Source organism: Saccostrea echinata, unplaced genomic scaffold (genome assembly GCF_033153115.1).
Source record: "Saccostrea echinata isolate AGI-Se365-2 ecotype Australia unplaced genomic scaffold, CSIRO_AGI_Sech_v1 ptg000047l, whole genome shotgun sequence".
Lineage (NCBI taxonomy): Eukaryota > Metazoa > Mollusca > Bivalvia > Ostreida > Ostreidae > Saccostrea > Saccostrea echinata.
In genome coordinates, this window is record NW_026889796.1 from 2,350,023 (window position 1) to 2,365,539 (window position 15,517).

General features: G+C 34.3%; 1 protein-coding gene across 1 annotated transcript; it reads right to left on the reverse strand.

Annotated features, from left to right (window-relative positions):
• Positions 1 to 1,486: 1,486 nt before the first annotated feature.
• On the reverse strand, positions 1,487 to 15,395 carry LOC133202358 (uracil-DNA glycosylase-like). Its single transcript, XM_061338167.1, has 8 exons — positions 15,223 to 15,395; positions 12,578 to 12,841; positions 12,154 to 12,249; positions 11,866 to 11,920; positions 11,162 to 11,204; positions 3,535 to 3,623; positions 2,737 to 2,915; positions 1,487 to 2,250 (listed from the first exon to the last, which is right to left on the reverse strand). Exons 1-8 carry the CDS (start codon positions 15,388 to 15,390, stop codon positions 2,098 to 2,100), a joined length of 1,047 nt encoding a protein of 348 aa, XP_061194151.1. The 5' UTR covers positions 15,391 to 15,395; the 3' UTR covers positions 1,487 to 2,097.
• Positions 15,396 to 15,517: the final 122 nt, after the last annotated feature.

A 15,517-nucleotide genomic window follows, 5' to 3' on the forward strand; every position in this document is an offset into this window, starting at 1 on the left:
TATATTAGTAATGCAACATTTTAACACAAATTGAGAAAAGTGAGGTCAAGGTCAAAGGAAAGGTCAAGGTGAAAAAATATTGATGCAGTTGAATAGCTTACATCAGTATGTATCAGCATATGAAGTTTGACACTAATTTAAGAAAAGTGAGGTCAAGGTCAAAGGAAAGGTCAAGGTCAAAAATTGTTGATGCAGATGAAAAGGTTACATCAGTATGTATTAGCATATGAAGTTGATAAAAATATTATGAATGGTTTCTTTAAAACTGAGCTAAACACTAATTTAAGAAAAGTGAGGTCAAGGTCAAAGGAAAGGTCAAGGTCAAAAAATATTGATGCAGTTGAATAGCTCTCATCAGTATGTATCAGCACATGAAGTTTGACACTAATTTAAGAAAAGTGAGGTCAAGGTCAAAGGAAAGGTCAAAAAATGCTGATGCAGTTGAATAGCTCTCATCAGTATGTATCAGCATTTGATGTTTGATAACACTACCTTGAATGGTATCTTTAAAACTGAGCTAAATCATATTTAAGAAAAGTGAGGTCAAGGTCAAAGGAAAGGTCAAGGTAAAAAATATTGCAGTTGAATAGCTCTCATCAGTATGTATCAGCATATGATGTTTGTTAAAAATATCTTGAATTGTTTCATTAAAACTGAGCTAAACACTAATTTAAGAAAAGTGAGGTCAAGGTCAAAAGAAAGGTCAAGGTCAAAAAATGTTGATGCAGTTGAATAGCTTACATCAGTATGTATCAACATATGAAGTTTGATTACACTATCTTGAATGGTATCTTTAAAACTGAGCTAAACACTAATTTAAGAAAAGTGAGGTCATGGTCAAAGGAAAGGTAAAGGTCAAAAAATGTTGATGCAGCTGCATAGCTCTCATCAATATCTATCAGCATATGAAGTTTGATAAAAATATCTTGGATAGTTTCTTTGAAACTGAGCTTTGAACAGAGCTAAACGCAAAGTGTGACAGAAGGACAGACGGAAGGACAGAGGACAGACATGACAAACACTATATGCCCCGGCCATATTCATGGCGGGGCATAACAAATGTCAACATTTTCATTGTGGACTACAATTTTTGCATGACTTAGAAAGCCTCATCCAATCCTACACAGAGCAATTCCCTCATACGGGTTTTACCCATCACTTGCTCGTAAAAAGGAATGACGGCAGCTTCAGACACTGTTGTCTTGTATGGGTGTCAATGCATTTTTGTTGCAACAACTAGTAATGTTTGAACATCTTGTATCAATATTACAATTTGTTTCAAATTTTGGAAGGAGTAAAAATACAGGTTTTTAAAAAATAATCAGTTCTATGTGATGGATGCCATTATCTGGTGCATTCTTCATTTCTAAACTCTTATTCTCGGTAGAAGTTGGTCAGCAGATCCTTGCCTTGAAATATCTGACCTTTGTGTAATAACATACACAACATTCTATTCCTTGACAAAGATGTTGAAGCTAAACTTAACACAATTTCTCAATATTTTATTTAAAAAATCAATCTCAGTTAGTACTACTAAAGCAGTTAAAAATCAACAATGGTGACAAAACTTCGTCCCGTAACAAAAAATTTGATTAAATCTACAGCATAAAGATAAAAAAAGAACATCTATTATTAAAATGCCTTACTGCAGACACTTGGATTTCCATTACACTGGTTAGCAGCTTTTGTGCACAGACAATTCATCGAACGCTTTGTGAAAGCATAATTGGCATATGGCATATAATGCTCCATAACTTAGCCACATGAATTAAAAAAAATTACAGTACACCTTTTGAATACAAAGTAGGAACATGAAAGATGTCCATGCCCCCTCCCTAAAAAAAAAAAAAAAAACAATATCATGCAAACTAAGATCAAGAAAGCTTCTTGAGAAGAATTTGAAAATGAGAAAAGTTACCAGCCAGACATCAAGCGCCAACACACAACATCAGTTAGATCAGATAAGCTCACTCATCAAGGCTCTAGCTAAGTGAGCTAACAAAACTACGGATGTAAAAATTAAAATGATCACATGTGCTACATGATTATGAAAAATGATGTCTATATGAATGATTGTCCCCACTTTTGTGTATTGATCTAACTTTGTGGTGGGAGATGATTCCAATCAATGGCAGATTTTCCCTCCTTTTTCAAAAGTTCATTACACTTGGAGAAATGTTTACAGCTGAAGAATCCCCTGTGAGCGGACAGTGGTGAGGGGTGGACACCAGTCAAAACATGATGCTTCTTCTGCAATTAATTTTGTTAAATAAACCAGTAAGAATTTTAATTGGATGTTAGGTAATGCATTATCATTTTTTTGCATATGTTTATACTCAAGTATTGATAACTGATCTTCATAATCACATGACTTCTGACAATCTACATAAACACTGCACTCCTCACAAGGGAAAATTAAGGATCATGGTCAATGGTAGATGTCATCTATGTTTTTCTCTAATATGTTAATGAACTAAGAATCCCTGTGCAGGAGTGATGATACTGCAGCACTAAAGGGAGAACACTGCATCTTATAATTTCTAACTAATAAAGTCCAACTTACACTGAAACCATATGCCATACTTTAAAGTAAACAACTTCTGTGTTTATTTTCTTTAAACATTACAAAAGAACACAACTACAGCTAGTCTTAACATAAGGTTGAATATTTCCATCTGGAATACATAACAATGGATTCCATCTATCAATATAAGTACAAGTGTAAAACAAAATCACCTTGTCAATATGTGCTCCTTTCTTCTGAGCATAGGACCCCCACAGCATAAACACCAGTCCCCGTTTGTTTTTGTTCAGATATGATATGACGGCATCTGTAAACTTCTCCCATCCCTGGTCTTTGTGGGAGTTGGCCTGTCCTGCCCTCACCGTCAGACAGGCATTCAAAAGCAGGACTCCTACAATAGAAGATTAATAGGAATTCAAACTGCACACTTAGTACTAAATTGTAATGGGAACCATTACAGACGTTCCCCAAATATCTCCCCTACTCCCTTGTGGTGCCCTATTTCCTATGATATTTAATAAATTAGGCAATAATTTCCTATGATTAAACTCCTCTTACTTAACAAAGTATGTTTCTGGATCACAACGTAGATATAGCCATATGATTATTAGCAAATTGGATTTTTGTGTACAAGAGTGCTTGAGTTTTCAAGAATTTGCTGTTATTGAGATCAAGATTTTAAAAGATATTTCCTATATATATTCCTATGCAAAACTTTGATCGACCATTGTGGCCCCACCCTATCCCCAGGGGTCATGATATGAACAAACTTGAATCTACACTACCTCAGTGTACACATAAGTTTCCTATTTTCTGGCCCAGTGGTTCTTGAGAAGATTTTTTTTAAAGGTACCATTAACTTTTAAGATACACCTTTACATCTTTTTCACAAATACATGTATATAGTTATGCTGCTTATGTCAAATCACTGCTATCCTCAATCCCCCCCCCCCCCCCCAAAAAAAAAAACCCAAAACAAAAACAAATGTCAATTGAAATATTTCACTGACCCTGGTTTGCCCAGCCTATCAGAGTACCATGTCCAGGATGGGAAAATCCAGGTATGTCTTCCGTCAGGGCCTTGTACATATTTTGTAAACTGATAAATGAAATAACAGATATAAATCAATAAACAGAAATCTATAATATAATATAATATATATATATAAATTGCTTGTTTTAAACAACAATGCTCTAGAGGGCTATTTACTGTTAGATTCACCATTTGAAATGTTAAAACAGCCTAAAAATCTCCAAAAAAAAATTCTTAAGTACTACATATACAAAGAATTTACAATGTAGATGGACTTGAAAACTTTTAACAAAGAAATAGGGCAATGAAGTTGCAATATGTTACTGATAAGTGTACAAAGCCTTTTAAAAGGTGCTTAGACACAGATTTGAACTTAACATTTTCTCAAATTTTCTGTATAATATCACAACTTATATATTGCAATAGCATTTCACACGAAAATATAATTAAAAACTTATTTTATCTGGAAATTATTGGAACTACGAATTCCAGGACGCTTTAAATTAACACACCTTTGCACTTACACAAATTTTAACTTTATCCTTAATATTTAAAAACAATAGGCCCATGGGCCACAACGCTCACCTGAGTAACTTTGGCCTTGCTGTTTTTCACCTGATCCCCCCCCTTGTAGTACTTATTGTGGCCCCGCCCTACCCCCAGGGGTCATGGTTTGAAAAATTAGAAACTACACAACCCCAGGATGCTTCCACATAAGTTTCAGCTTTCCTGGCTGTGTTTCTGGAGAAGACGATTTTTAAAGATTTTTTTCTGCATATTTCAATGTAAAACTTGGATTCCCTATTGTGGCCCCACCTTCCCCCTGGGGTCATGATTTGAATAATGTAGAATCTACACTACCCCAGGATGCTTCCACATAAGTTTCAGCTTTTCTGGCCCAGTGGTTCTTGAGAAGAAGATTTTTAAAAATTTTTACTACATATTTCAATGTAAAACTTGGATTCCCTATTTTGGCCCCGCCCTACCCCCAGGGGTCATGATTTGAACAATTTAGAATCTACACTACCCCAGGATGCTTCCACATAAGTTTCAGCTTTTCTGACCCAGTGGTTCTTGAGAAGAAGACTTTTAAAGATTTTTACTACATATTTCAATGTAAAACTTGGATTCCCTATTGAGGCCGCCCTACCCCCAGTGGTCATGATTTGAACAATTTAGAATCTACACTATCCCAGGATGCTTCCACATAAGTTTCAGCTTTTCTGGCCCAGTGGTTCTTGAGAAGATTTTTTAATGACCCCACCCAATTTTTGTCTTTTCTTGATTATCTCCCCTTTGAACGGGACTTGGCCCTTCATTTTAACAACTTAAACTCCCCTTCACCCAAGGATGCTTTGTACCAAGTTTGGTTAAAATTGGCCCAGTGGTTCTTGAGAAGAAGTTGAAAATGTGAAAAGTTTACAGACGGAAGGACAGATGGACGGACGACGGACAACAGGTTATCAGAAAAGCCCACTTGAGCTTTCAGCTCAGGTGAGCTAAAAAAAGCGATTTTGTTATGTATTATTGAAAAATATTACATCTATAATCCAGAAAATTTAGAGTAGAAATGTTCGAAAGCAAAACCAACTCACCAGTATTGTCAGTCCGTGCTCTGTGATGTGTACAGAGTTTAAAAAATTGAACACATCCGTGAAACGTAAACTGTTTTTGTAAACAGGGCATGAGCTCTGTTATTGTTAATGTTTATGATTCACCAAGTGTGTTCAATTGTTAAACTCTGCACACACCACTAAGCACAGACTTACAATACTGTGAGTGGGTTTTGCTTTCGAACATTTCTACTCTGAATTTTCTGGGTTATAGTTTTAAAATTTTTCATTAATACACAACAAAATTGCCACTTTTCTTAAGTATTAAGAATAAAATTAAAATATGTGAAAGCGTAAGGATGTGTCAATCCAATGTGTCCAGAAAGAACTGGGTACGGTAAGCCCGATTATCGGCCCTGTAAAATCGGCAAAAATTAAACGTTGGTTTACATTTTATCAAATATATCAAGAAACTGTTGATGTTTCCCTGTGTGTGAAATGGGTAACAATTTTTCTCACCTCAAGCTCCCTGTCATTAATATAATGTTTAAAACCGGTCTTATATCCCGGAATTCCCTTATTTTGGACATTTTCCTCCTCTTCAAGTCTTTATTTCGATATGGCCGCATCCGAGTATGTATGCGAAACTTCACAGAATGAACAAATATAACCCGATTTCTAATATTAAAAAGAAAAAATGACCTTACAAAAGTGCGGCCACATCCGATTTTACAAAAAATTGAAGTTGAAAATGCTGCATTTTTGGATAGACGTCACTTTTCTCCACAAAAAATCTATACTTTTAAAGAAGTAAATTGTTTAATTCTGTATCTGAAGGTTTTATTATTCTTTTTATTGTCTTTTAAATTGAATTCTGCATTTGAAAAAAAATTAATACAATTTATGCAAATGAAAACCATATAAACCTTTCTCAGTCAAATTTATAATGGGGCATTACATGTAATTAATGACCAATGCATTGAAAAAATGACGTCACAAAGAGCAATCATGTTGAAAATATGTACTTGAAACAAATTCTTCCGTCTTCGCAACTATGATAAATATTCAATCAATATTTACAGCGTAAAAAAAGTAATAACGACATGAGTTGGGCTGGTTCAGACGATTAATTTACATTTAATTACATACATGTACCTCTGCATCTCCTTCTTAGTGGACATTGACTTTATTTGACTGTTCAAGAATTTTTTTAACCTTTTTATTGAAAATCACCAGCTTTCTTAAGTATGTTTTATTCGTTTTCAATTTATATATGTGTGGGATTCATAAATATCAAAAGACAATATATGTAGCTAGTGATCAGGGCAGCTAAAGGGGGAAGGGGGGGGGGGAGGGTTAGGAGGGAAGCTTGGCGTATACTAGTAGAAGTCACTATTTGAATATTTTTTTTTCCAAAACTTGTTATCCTTGTCACTGTACTGTTGCAGATTTTTATTTGACAAAATTAATTATGTCAGAAAGGATTCTAGTGTTTTATCGTATAATCAGGAAGTGTTTTATATATGACTAAATACTTCTAAATCTGCCACTGCCTACCTACATTTTTTTATTGAAGGTCAGCAGCTGGGAATGGAAAAGTTCTTATTTACACTTATTAAATATATATACATTTATCATGCTGATCGGAATATTGACATCAGTGTTTTCAAGTAAAATCGTGTTTAATTTATAATTTACAAGGAATTATAGATAAGAAAAATTAATTATGTTGACAAACTAAGTTTATAAGCTTATAAATCTAGACAGTGGAGTACGTTTTCGGCATTTTATACGAAAATTTAAGTAAAACATGATACAATCAACCCTTTTTATTGTCTATGAATAAAGATTATCTTCCCAGTTCTGTAAGAAATATAAAAACGATCATTCATTACTTCTAGACAAGACACCCCCCTTTCGATGATGTATCTTTTTTTCAGAAATTATTTTTCTATGCATTTTTAAGGCATTTCGAGTCTTGAAATGAAAAATGGGAAAAAAAAAAGATTATTCTATAGATATTTACTAGGGATGTCAAAATATTTATTTTCCTTAGTCGATTATTCGATTGCCTTATTCGAACGATAGTCGAATATTCGGAACATTTTCTGAAAATGAAATTTTATTTGAAACTTCACTGATACATGATGCCAGCCCCCTCCCCCTTTTTTTCCAACCATAACTTTTTACTATTGAAAATGTTAATTGAAAGGCCGAAAAATTAACGCAGTTTAACAGAAACCTCATAACTCTGAAATAGTGAGTAACTTATACATTTACAGGGATTTTTTTACCCCTTGATTCCAGGGGCCGGGGCTGTCAAGATTGGGAAAAATAGCATTATTTGGTTGAAATTGGGAAAAATATCTTCATACAAATAAATAGGAAAAAACAAAAGTCAAATATTTAATCATTCTTCTTATTTTTTATAGTATGAAGCTGGCTTAAACCAGCTTTAGTGATATGAAATAATAGCGGCTGTTGAAGTTCAGAAGCTAAAAAATGGCAAAGCCGCAGGGTATGATAACATTGTAAATGAACATATTTATACGTTGTCATCTTTTTTACCTTTATGTAAGAAGTTCTTTAAAATAACATTTGATAGTGGGTTTGTTCCAGATGAGTGGTTAATCGGTATTGTTTGACCAATTTATAAGAATAAGAGCGATTCAACCCAGCCTGAAAATTACCGTCCTAGGCGAACTGGAGAGACTGACATGATGCACGTTTATTTTTTAGGATAACGATCCCGACTTTAATTTTTAAACATCGATCCCGCTTTAAAAGGTACGCATGCAAACATCCATAGTATTCCGAATAACTTCTCGGAAGTCCTCGGATGGCTCGTAGATCGCACATAGAGAACATAAACACCTTTTTGTCATTGTTTTATTTAATAATTTACAACTTAATACTTTTTTTTCATATTGGGAATTTTTAGGTATGATTTTGGGAAAAACATGCACTTTTCAGCATTGGGAATGGGGCCGAATTTCAGCCCCTGAGAGACCCTAAAAAAATCCCTGATTTATCAATAGAAGATACGAAATTTATAGCGCTGCCATTTGTTAAAATGGAAAGGGGGGATGGCTTTTTCATTGCCAAAAATCCAATTTTGACAATTTTATATGGAACGTTCCAATTTTCTTTTTAATTGATTCATGTATCTTTAAAATTTTAAATGTAACTTCACAGACAATGCAAAAAATGGTTTAAAAAACTAGCAAATTTTTATATAATTTTTTTTTTATATAAATTTGATACGCGCACATATATACATAATACAAATTTTAAATGAAGTACGTACCTTGTCTCGTCTGTATACATGAATCAAAGTTCATTACTTGTCTTATAAAATCATTTGTAAAAAAAATTAAATTTTCCTACAAATTATTACACTCCTTCCAGCTATCAAAGATACATGTACGATGAATTGAAATAAAAGTTCAAAATTGTTTTCTGGAACTTAGGCAGATTAAAGTAAATAGTTTCTGGTTCAGAGAATTTACAGATTTTTTTTAAACTTAACGTTAAAATCAGTGACGCTGTGATGACGTTATCACGTCAAAATTTGTAATTTTTAAAGAAAACTCCCCATTTTTCGAGACGTCTGATGGAAAAACGGTATGTGATAATTTTAAAAAATAAAATGATCTTGAAAGGACACATCATAGGCATGTTTGTATAAAACTGAAATCAACTTTGGAGACAGGGTTGCCTTGTTATACGTAACATCCCCAGTTCTTTGAAGTTTTAATAACTTCGAGATGAAATAAGATTTTTATTATATTTTAGTATGAAATGCTATAGCAACATATAAATCATGAAATTATACAGAAAATTTGAGAAAATATTAACTTCAAATCGGTGTCCAAGCACCTTTAAGCAGGATAAAAACAAGAGGCCCAAGGACCTTGAATCGCTCTTCTGATAAACTGTACAACCTATCACTTCTATTTGAAGCCTCTAAGTATCCTTTATATTTAGATAAACCCTTGAAATTCCAGTTCACATTCTGAGAACCCAAGATGATTCTAAGCCAATTAGTACCTGAGAGTTGGTCATGGTGACCTGCTTTATCACTTGTCATTCTCTGAGGACCCATTAACTAAGTTTAATGATTCTAAGCCAATTAATACCTAAAATTTTTTTTTAAAATTATAACCATAAAATTTTATAAGAAGGTCAAAGTGACCTACTTTTCAGTTGTTGTACTCCAAGGACCCAAGATGCATCAACTGACAAAGTTTGATGATTCTAAGCCAATTAGTACTTGAAATATTTAATTAAAGCCATAAATTTTGAAAAGTAGGTCACAGTGACCTACTTTTCAGTTGTTGCACTCTGAAGACCCAAGATACATCGACTGACAAAGTTTGATGATTCTAAGCCAATTAGTACCCAAAATATTTGATTGAATTCATAAATTTTCAAAAGTAGGTCACGGTGACCTACTTTTCAGTCAACCTACTTCGAGGACCCAAGATGCATCAACTGACAAATTTAGATGATTCTAAGCCAAATAGTACCCGAAAATTATTAAATACAGCCATAAAATTTCAAAACTAGGTCACCGTGACCTACTTTTCAGTTGTCGTACTCCGAGGACCCAAGATGCATCAACTGACAAATTTTGATGATTCTAAGCCAAATAGTACCCGAAAAATATTAAATACAGCCATAAAATTTCAAAACTAGGTCACCGTGACCTACTTTTCAGTTGTCGTACTCCAAGGACCCAAGATGCATCAACTGACAAAGTTTGATGATTCTAAGCCAATAAGTACCTGAAATATTTAATTAAAGCCATAAATTTTCAAAAGTAGGTCATGGTGACCTACTTTTCAGTTGTCATACTCAGAGGACCCAAGATGCATCAAATGACAAAGTTTGATGATTCTAAGCCAATAAGTACCTGAAATATTTAATTAAAGCCATAAATTTTCAAAAGTAGGTCACGGTGACCTACTTTTCAGTCGACCTACTCCGAACACCCAAGATGCATCAACTGACAAAGTTTGATGATTCTAAGTCAATTAGTACCTGAAATATTCAATTATAGTCATATAAATTGAAAAGTAGGTCACGGTGACCTACTTTTCAGTTGATGTTTTTTGAGGACCCAAGATGCATCAACTTACAAAGTTTTATGATCATAGGCCTCAAAATGTCCAAATTATGCCTCTAAAATGCTTTGAAATCGAATGCCTGCAAAGTTCAAAAAGTAGGTCACTGTGACCTACTTTTTAATAAATACGTTTTATGGCCCCAAGATGCATCATCTTACAAGTTTTAATGATTCTAAACCTTTTGGTATTGGAATTAATGGCCTTAATTGTTTTGATAAAGATTAGCCATAAAATTCAATAAGTAGGTCAAGGTGACCTATTTTTTAGTTGACGTACTTCAAGGACCCAAGATACATCAACTGACAAGGTTTGATGATCATAGGCCTTAAATTGTTCAAAATATGCCTCTAAATCATTTTGAAAAAGAATGGCCCCAAAATTTAAAAAGTAGGTCATCGTGACCTACTTTTGAGTCAACATGATATGAGGCCCTTAGATGCATCAACTGACAAGATTTGATGATCCTAGTCCTTATAGTAAGCAAAATATCAACATTTTAATAAAATGTAATTTTTGGTCAACTTTGAAGTGACCTTGAGACCACGCCCTTTGCCCCAGGGTAAATCCCCGTGCAAATTTTAATCTACAACATATCCTCATCCTTTTGTGTAAGTTTGATGATAATCTGCCCAGTGGTTCTTGAGAAGAAGATTTTTTAGCAACCAGTACTTTTGTTTCTATTTTCCTAATTATCTCCCCTTGTTAAAGGGTCACAACCCTAGTTTTAGTATAAAAGGGAGCCCTTGGGCCAAGGATACCCTGTGACAAATTTGACAATAATTGGCCAAGGGGTTCTTGAGTTATGGCCCATATTCTAAAAAGTTTACGCACACCGCACACCTCACGCCGCACACCGCACAAATGGCCATAGCATTCGCTCTTTGAGCCTTTGGCTCAGAAGAGCTAATAAATGCACATCTACCTTGGTGGTGGTGGCACTCCTTTTTGGACACTAAAACACAGACCTGAAATATCAGAGAAATGATTATGGTACAGATTCCTGATGATTTTTTTAATGTTAACTCATATACCAGATATTTTAGGAATTGGTTATAATATGCATATCATTGACTTCACACACTCTCATTCTGTCTTGCTTTGCAACTGTACATTTACTTTTTGATACATGAAGTACTGTACATTTTCAGTACGAGTTTTCATCAATATAAGCTTGTTTAAACCTCCCTGAAAGACTGAAATTTGATTTACCAAGTGAGTGAGTGTGAAGGAGGGGGGCTTATAAGTTACTTGTTTTTAGTCTCAAAATCTTGAAATCAACAAAGGCCCCGCAAAGCACAGCATCTCCTCACAAAATAGCACATTGATCTCGATGTAAACTATTACAGAGAAAACCGTCTAATCTGACACCAGTAGAATCAGTTTCTCTGCAATTCTGACCTTTATTTTTCATTCAGTCCCATTTGATTATTTTCCACATTCTTTACACTATGTAATCCAACACCTTCTTCATTCTGACACATAATTTGTCTCACATTGCGTATTGGATTAGACAGGTTTCACTGTACTTCTGTTACACATGCACTCACTCACTCATTCATCCACACACTCACATGCATGTTACTATATCCCCTCCAACTCCGTTGTGAGGGGATAATAAACACTGACCATGAGCTTGTTTGGGTCCATGATAAGGGTCTTGTCCTAGGATGACCACTTTAACCTGTGAACACAAGCCTTAAATGAATTTGAAACTCTTGATCATGCTATAAGACAACATAAGTTTGTATACTCATCTATTTATGCAATGAAAGTTGAGAAATCAGATTTATCATAACAGTAATTTGTTACACCTCATTATTAACTTGTCAGAATCTTGTAAGCAAAATCCAAGATCATCTTTAAATCATGCTTGTCTTATCATCTATGTTTTCTAGATCTTGTACAAATCCTTACTTTGTCAATACTACAATAGTTGGTCCAGCTAAACACATCATGCACTGGGGGATATATGGTATGCTTGCTTCTTTCAGACATCACAAACTTTGATAGCTAAAATTAAAACAAAGATATACAGTCAAACCTTATTACCTCAAACTCTAAGGGACTGAGGAAAAACTTTTGAGGATTTGAGATATGGAGGTTAAAATTCATAGAGAAGCAGTGGCTGGGACTTCCAATTCACTTCAACATATCCATGGTATTTGAAATATGGATGTTCAAGATACCAAAGTTCAACTGAATATATTTATATAAAGATATACATACACTCCAACATTAAGAAAGCCATTGTGCATTATTTTGCTTAAATAACAGTAGAAAGCAACTTCACTCTGAAATGGGAGTCTTTATTTGCTGTACTTTGCATGTAAATACTTACATTGGTAAAATACTCCTTTGAGAATTCACTCTCCAGGGCTCTGAACCACGATGGTCCTACATCAACCAATAGACCATTAGATGTCTTAGATGCTAGTCTTGCTCTTGCTGCTAACTTGTTCTGTTCTATCCTGTCTTTTTGTTCTGGAGATAATGGAACTGATGGTACATTGCTGTTGGGACTTTTTTCTATATTCTCTTTTATGGAGGAGATTTCATCTCCTTTCTCATCCATTCTGAGCTTCTTTGGACTTGGTGTTTTAGGCTTAAAGAGAGAATTTGAAAACATATGATATGTAGCCATCCAGCATCTTCAATCATATCGGAACATGTTACTGTAGTTGTCCACATTTACAAATAAATTTCTGAGCAGGGTCACTTTCCTTGTCCTTTATGATTTAAATAACAAACAAACAAACAAACAAAACAAAATTGAAAAAAAAGGGAAGGCCCATGGACCATCATTCACCTGAGTTACTTCTCCATCAGCAGACCCCCCCCCCCCACTTTTTCAATATACATGTGTTCCTATGTAAAACTTTGATCACATATTGTGACTTCATCCTACCCCCTGGGATCATGATTTGAATAAATCTTGAATGTACGCTACCTGATGATGCTTCCATATGACTAATCATGGCTTTGCTGTTCTTCTTGAGCGTAAAAGTTTTCCTATATATTTCAATGTAAAACTTTAAATCGCCTTTAAGGCCCCACCCTTGGTGCAATGGTCATGATTTGAAAGATCGTTACTATGAGGGGTGATCAAAAAGTTCGAGAACTAATTGAATTACTTCTATAAAAGAAATAATATTAAGTTTCCGTGTTCATTATATTTTAAAGTTATCCTCTCCAAATTTAATGTGCATCTGCCGTTCTGCACATGCGCGATTCACATGATCTAGGCGGTCACGTGACATGTCACAGAAGCTAAAGGATTTTCCCAAGTCTTATATTTCTTACCACGCATGTTATTTTCTTATAACAAGAACACTCCATTTGTCAGAAATGGTCAAATTTCCGCAATAGTATGGGTGGATAATGATATGCTTTCCCAGAATGAGCATGATTTCCATCACAACCCCGAGTCCTCTGTCTTTGGAGAGTGGTTTATTAAATGTGGATAAAGTATGGGTGACTCCTTTTTTTCATATCTAATATGTTTTAAGTCTAAAGTAAACAATATTTTAGGGACTTGATAATTATATCATTGTTAAGATATTAAACTATTTTTCTAATTGTGAACTGGCGATCTTTCATTACAAATTGCTTAACAAAGGACACATCTCTTCCCCAGCTTGCTTTCATTTGGCAACGTAACAAACATCATTTTTAATCATCTCCCTTCACTAAAACAATCAATCCAATTAATGATTAAACTTCTGGCAAGTCTTTTATCTCCATAAACTGTGTACAAATTATCATATACTACTGCAAAGGAATTTCCAAGATATATATTAAACTTTACAGACGCTCATTGCTTGAGTACGACTGAGTCAACCATTTTTTGTCACGAGTGATCTACATATTGACGTCATTTTCACACTGTGACATCACAAACATGGAGCAAAACATTATTTAAGATATGCTATTTATAGAACATGTGTATACCTATATGTGTGCCAAATTTCATTCTGATCTGAATTGTGGTTTTGCAAATACAGAGATAGTTCGCGAACTTTTTGATCACCCCTCATAATTACATTAATGAAAGAATCATGCAAGTTTCATTTTTCTGGCCCAATGGTTTTTGGGAAGATTTTTATGAGATGCATTTAAATATTCAGTAATTGTTAATTACTGCCTGTTGAAAGAGGGCTTGGTCCTTTATTTGTACAAACTTAATTTACAATAAAAAGGATGACTGGTAAGAAGGAAAGTTTTTGAAATTGGCCCAGTGGTTCTTGAGAAGAAGTAAAAAATGTGGAAAGTTTACAGATGACACACGTACAACACAAATAGACAGACACTGGACAATCTTCCATCAGAAAGGCTTAAGCCTTCAGCTCAGGTGAGCTAAAAAAGTCATGTCAATACACATCTCTTAGACTAACTAATTGCTCAATTCTAAAAGATAAAAATGTAAAACAAATTTGAGTCATGATTTGGAAAAAGAACTTGATTTGCCATTTCACATATTGTTACATATATAACTAGAAAAAAGTTGAAAAATTTGAGAAAATTCATAGACATTTAGATAATGCAAATGCTGAACAACAGAGGGCTATGACAGACATTTTTTTTTTATCAGAAAAATCCGACCAGGTGAGCTAAAATTTCATTTTCAAATATACAACTAGAGTCTAATATAGACCATGCACTCCAAATATGGGGACTAGAACTTAAGTCTCTGACTGAGGTCATAATTATTGGCAATCGATCATATTAATCAACATGATCAATGCAAACACATTGCTTGTTAATTTTACCAGAGAAACAATATACATGTATTAAGGGGGAACATTTTCAAAACAAATAGCATCCATTTTAAAATTATCAGATACAAACTTTTAGTAGCAGCACTTAATATTCAGTGTTTACTGACAGACAGACAGATGACAAACACTTATCAATGCATGCTTGTAAGTAGCACTCTATACATGTAGTCATCGATATCCCCCCCCCCCCCCTCCTTCTCCATTTTACCATAGTTTCTCCGATTTCTCCATTATTGACATTGTTAATCGTCCGCTTGGTAGACTGTGTGAAGAAAGCCGAAATTTTCGCCTGCCCACTCATTTGACTTAATACGATTCCTGGTTTTAATAACGCAAACACACTACATTTACTGAAGTTGATCGCAGTGAACACCATGAAGTACTTTCCCGCGTTATTTCCGTGTCAATTTAGGTCACATATCGAAAATAGGTTCGGCATAAACACAATTGTCGCTACACTTTAAACTCTTATTTTCGATATTTTAAATAAGTGAACATACTTA